General features: G+C 35.5%; 1 protein-coding gene across 1 annotated transcript; it reads left to right on the forward strand.

Moving 5' to 3' along the window:
- Window positions 1-4,972: 4,972 nt before the first annotated feature.
- LOC130642344 (uncharacterized) lies at window positions 4,973-5,299 on the forward strand. Its single transcript, XM_057449430.1, has one exon. The coding sequence runs from the start codon at window positions 4,973-4,975 to the stop codon at window positions 5,297-5,299; it is 327 nt and encodes a 108-aa protein (XP_057305413.1).
- The last annotated feature ends 701 nt before the right edge of the window (window positions 5,300-6,000 follow it).

Here is a 6,000-nt window from a genome sequence, read left to right on the forward strand (position 1 = left end):
CTGACGTGATAAACCGTACAATTGAATCTATGCCGAAACGTCTGGATATGATAATCAAAAATAAAGGAATAAGAACAAAATATTAGCAGACACCCCTTGGATAAGACAAAAGTATGTTTGTTTTGTTTTGAAACTGCCCATTTAGAGTTTTCTTGTTGTTTTGGTGATGCTGTATTTGTGCATCAACTTCTGTTTTGTGCATACCATTTTATATCATGTTTATATAAGAACATAACATATATAACAAAACCAATACAGGATAAAATAGCTTTGTAAGTTTAACAGAAACGGTTCACTGGCGTGAACCGTCGTTATATAAAAAAAATAATATTTCTTTTATTATTATATTTTAACGGTTCACGGGCGTGAACCGTTCACATTACAATAACATATATAACAAAACCAATATAGGATAAAATAACTTTGTAAGTTTAACAGAAACGGTGTGAACCGTTGTTATATAAAAAAATAATATTTCTTTTATTATTATATTTTGACGGTTCACGGGCGTGAACCGTTCACATTACAATGTCAACCGAGAATCAGGTTTGCAAAGCAACAGGGACAAGGTTTGATTTCTTTTGGGTTTATAATAGGCTTGACAAATTCAAAATACCTCCAACGTGTATCCATCATACCTGTCTCAATATCATTCACAACACCACCATCATATTTGCGAATTCGCATACTGGAGGTAGCCAATATCGGTGTTTTTCTGGTCCACAAGATGTCTTCTGCAAAGTGTGTCTTTGGTGCCGGCAAATGTACTGGAAGGCCTTCAAGCAAATTTAAAAAATCAGACCTTGGCATTAACTTCTCGGTCCACCTAAAATCGTTAAGAAAAATTAATTCCGCGCTTTCTGCTCCCACCCAGGCAAATGTCCCTGTTGCTGGCGAAACGAAACATTTGAATATTTCTGTGATTGGTGGTAACAGGAATGTTTTTCCACAATTGGATGGACCTACGATTATCACGTTGTTGTTTTTTTTACGACCGTGTTGTATTGCATTTTTTATTGCTGTTTTGAAATGTTCAATGTCTATGTTAGTTTCATGTAGAGTTTCTATAGCGTGAATACTCCACTGCCCGTAGCAAACACACTGATTCTCTGTCGCCTTTTAAGTATTTCCATGTTTGTTTGCTTCAAACGTTCACTTTCCTTTGTTGAATCTTCGATCCGCCATGCCGTTATAATTAATTTAGCCCTCCGTTTGTCTGAAATTTTTAGTACGTACTCTAACAGGTCAGTTTTCCCCTCCTCCTTTTGTGAATGAGCCAACACAAATAGTTCGCGTTCGTTATGAATATTGTTTTCTAGTATTATGTCGTGAGGTGAGTTTGCGAGCATAGGATGGCCCTCTGAAGAAACATAATCTAAGTCCTCTTTAGTTACATTACTATACGCGTCATAATAATTTGTGTGAAACTCTTGAAAATTGCAAACAATCTCTTGATTACGAATAACCTGCTCCCGAACCATTTTCCATCGCTTCACCCTTTTCAGTTTCAAGGCGAGATGATAGTGTACAGCATCATCATTTTTATGTTTTTCACAGGAACACACCCACTGTTTGACAAGATCCGTGCCAAACACATCAACAAAATGCCTGCGAATTTCTCTCTGCTATCCACTTTTGCGGGATCTGCATGGCTATACGTAATCAAGTAAACACTCCGTTGGTCTGAGGACAAGGACATTTTTCTTCTGTTTTGTTGTTTATAGCTGTATGTAGAATGTAATTTATATATTTCTGTTTATATACTGTACATATTTTCAGCAAAATCTGTTACCTAGTACCTTTTAACGTGTTAAAGACACAAATTAAGCAGTGAAAGACCCCCTAGTAGCTTTAAACACATGCACCAACACAGCTTAATCACCATGATACCTTCTACAGCCTTAGACTTTGGTTTGTTTACATTTTTCATCAGAATGAGGCTAGGAATCAAAAAATAGCACGAGAATGAGGCTAGTAATCAAAAACGGTATTGCTATATTTTAGGCCAATTCTTGTTTTTTCTGCACTGCAGACAATCATGGCCAAAACCTTATGAAATTCTACACAATATTGACATAATCTAGCTAGCCCCCCTTCCCCCCAGCTACAAAGTTGATGTTGAAACAAGGCCAGCTGCTTATCTCAACTTTGTACATGGGGGAAAGGGGGAAAGGTAGATTTGACAGAAAATTCCAAAGGTTTTGGCCATGATTGTAGGATGATACCTAAGTATTTTGTATAACTACTTGAAAGAATTTTCTGTCCACTTATTTAAAAATTGAGGTGTTTACTAATGGTTTTCTTATGGGATTTAAATATCATGAATATAATAAATATAACTAGCATTAAGAGAAATTTTATTAGCTTTCAACAAGATGCACAGCAAATTTATATCCTGGTTTATACGAGCATTGAGTTTCTTCGAGGATTTGTTTACTCGAAGAAGACTTGTGTCATCGGCAAAATGGAAAACATCAGAGTGGAAAATTGAAGAGTGTAGATCGTTTATATAAATTAAAAATAACAGGGGACCAAGGACAGACCCTTGTGGAACACAGTGTTTGATTAAGCATTTATCGGAGGAGGTGCCTGAAATTTTAACATGTTTGGTTCTACCTGTTAGATAGATTTAATCCAGTTATTTGCAATTCATCTGATACCATAGTAAGAAAGTTTATCAAGAAGTATTTTGTGTTCCAGTGTCAAAAGTTTTTTGAAAATCAACAAAAACTCCAACTGCAAATTCACCTTTGTCAATAGCATTTCTGATTTTTTCAGTTATTTGAATGAGGGCATGATTGTTGCTGTGGTTGTTCCTAAATCCAAACTGGTTTTTATATAAGAGAAAATTATGCGATAAAAATTTATAGAGACGATTATAATATAATTTTTCAAAGATTTTGCCAATATTGGACAATAATGATATAGGGCGATAATTTGTAATTGTAATGCTCCTTTTTTATAAACTGGGATAATTCTTGCTTCTTTGAGACAATTCGGAAAGATACCAGTAGCTAATGGCATGTTGAAAAGACTGGTTAAATGAGCACTGACTATTGGTGCAATACTTTTTGAAACAGTTGAATTCACACTACCAGGTCCGTTTGCCTTATTTGTTTTCAAGCTTAAAATTTGTAGAAGAACTTCTTCAGAGTTAGTGGGAGAAAGAAAGATAGAATTTTCAGAAGGATTGTTAAGATAATCACAAAAATGTTTCCTTGTGTTTGGTATTTTGGCTTTTGTTTTCTCAGCAATGTTAGCAAAGTAGGTATTGAAGGCATTGGAGATAACAGTACTGTCTTTCGTGTCTTTATTGTTGATGTGCATAGTACTAGGAGGGATTCCAATTTTGCTACGTTTGCAATTGATGATAGATTTAATGCCCATCCATAACTTTTTCAAGTTTGCTCTGTTTTCTTGAAAGTTTTCTTTGTAAAATGAAGACTTAAAATGAAGATTAAATTCCTATCGGACTTATTTTGCTGATATAGATTTACTTTTTCCATGAGATTTTTGCACTTAAGATATTCTTTGTGCACATTTTCTCGTTTAAATGTGAGAAGAAAAAAACTTACCGTGTAAACCTCAAAAATGTACAACTTTTTAGGGTTTTAAATTTTTTTTTAAAAGTTGGACATGTTCAACTTTTGCTAAGTTTGTTCTATTAAAATTAACAGAATATTTAATGAGCTCTTGCTTAAACTGAAGATTTGAGCATATTTTCGGTTTCTAATCACAATGCTAGTGTTGGAAAACCTGAAAATATGGCTAGCAAGGCAGATAAAGAAGAAAAAATCAAACGTTTTATCGAGGAGTGGAAGGAGATTCGATGTTTATAGGATGTTACGTCGCCTGAATACAGAGACAGGAATGAGAAGAAAAAAGGATAGGAAAAACTTGTACTTCTTTGGGAAATTTCAGGTACCTTGTTTTAAAGTTAAAGATACAAACATTTTTTTCCAAAGCTGAATAAAAAAAAATTACTCCTACTGTTAGAGGTTGCTCTTTACTCCCTATCAATATCAGTTATCATTATATCGTTTTATTGTAGAGGACGAGGCTAAAACCAAAAGCAACTCTTTACGGGCTTACTACATTAAACTTATACATTTTAACTTACTGTGTAGACAGGCGTATTACCTGCAACTAAACTTACAAGTTTTTTCTTACAACTAAACGGTCCGTTTAAACTTACCGTGTTACAGCAGAACAAACAAAATTACTGTAAGGATTTTTACTGACAGGATTTGTATATTGTCACACAAGATTATCGTACAAGATCCAAGGCGCTAAAACAAAGATACAAAAAACAACAACTATAACTAAAATATAAACCTAGCAACAGAAAAGTAAACTAACATTAACAGACCAAGGTGCCAGAAACAAAATGCCATGATAAAGTTTATAGTACAGTGAGAATACAAAAACATTAATAAATAAATTCTTACTAAAACACTGTCCGAAAAACACTTCCACGAACACCAAGGACATACACAAACTGCACAGCATGAAAAAACTAACACAGCAAAACCCACAAAATGTAACATAAAAAACTACATAATAGGACTTCACTATACACATATAACATATACAAAGGTAGCTGGATATTATCAATTAGGGAAAGCTGGTTTTGGTTTGATTAAGCAGAAGGATATACCTACTAAAGGATGCCAAAAATACCGCAAAACCATATCTGACATGATTTATGAACACGAAGAGGAGATTTTCCAAGCCCGTGCAGTGCAACTCCATATTCAAGGCAACTGGATGAAATGGTGCAGTTAATGTGAAAAACGATATTTCTTGGAGCACCCTTTTGGCTCTGCCACAATGTCTAATTTCATTTTGCATTGGCTCCACATATGACACACTGCCTTCACCAAGTAATCTAGTTCGCTGGGGATTACAAAAAGACGCAAGCTGTAGTTTTTTTGAAAAGTTGCCTTAACTTAGGGTAGGTTTACATATCGTCATGACACTGTGTTACGCACACTTTGTAACCTCCCTTCAAGATTTCTTATCATCGTACAAACCATCTCTCTCAAACAAACCTGGCAATATTCATTTTGTTTCTGCTGGTAGTTACTCCACAGCAAAGAAGAAAAAAACTCCTCCAATAGGCATTCTCCATTCGGCTTCAGATTGGACAGTTATGTGTGATCTTGATACAACATTAATAATACCACCTGATGTAGCTGTTACTCAACTTAGGCCTGATATTGTGTTACTTTCTCGTATGACAAAGGCAGTGATAGTTATAGAGTTGACATGTCCTTGTGAAGAAAATATGGAGAAATGACATGACACGATAGCTGATAAATACTCTCTGTTATTGCGGAAAATACAAATTAATGGTTGGGCAGTTCACTTCTTCGCAATTGAGGTTGGCGCTCGGAGGGTACTGTTCAGATTCTGTGCGTACTTTTTTACGTCGTCTAGGTTTTCCACCCAAGTTAATTCGTTGCACTCTAAAATTACTTGGTTCTATTGCAATGAAATGTTCCTTCCATATTTGGTTGGCTAGAGATTCAAAAATCTTGGGAAACGCTTACTACAACAACAGACAGTTTCCCTGAAAGCAAGTCACCTTTCAAATTTGCCAAAAGCAAATTTCCTGTCCACATAACTGACAGGAAAATGACATCCCCAGGGTCAACAAAAGAGTTAATGCTTACAAACAGTGGAATACAAAATAAGGGTAACACTTGCTATGCAAATTCTATTCTGCAATGTTTAAGCTCCCTGCCGCAATTCCACGTAGCCCTCTCGGCAGGAAATCCTTCCTTGTCACCTCTTGCTTCAGCTTGCTCGAATGTTTTCCACCAATTGTCATCTTCAAAAGTCCCAGTTGATCCATCCGCTTTCCTTGCAGCCCTAAAAAATGCTATAAGTAAAGTGAAAGGTAATTTTGATATTTTTACACAGCATGATGTGCCCGAGATCCTAGGTTACTTGCTAAATGAACTTGCTACAGACTCGCTTTTTACTACCACCATGTTC

Source organism: Hydractinia symbiolongicarpus, chromosome 4, assembly GCF_029227915.1.
Source record: "Hydractinia symbiolongicarpus strain clone_291-10 chromosome 4, HSymV2.1, whole genome shotgun sequence".
Lineage (NCBI taxonomy): Eukaryota > Metazoa > Cnidaria > Hydrozoa > Anthoathecata > Hydractiniidae > Hydractinia > Hydractinia symbiolongicarpus.

Coding starts and splice junctions, on each gene's coding strand:
- LOC130642344 (XM_057449430.1), top strand. CDS start 4,973: ATGACACTGTGTTACGCACACTTTGTAACCTCCCTTCAAGATTTCTTA.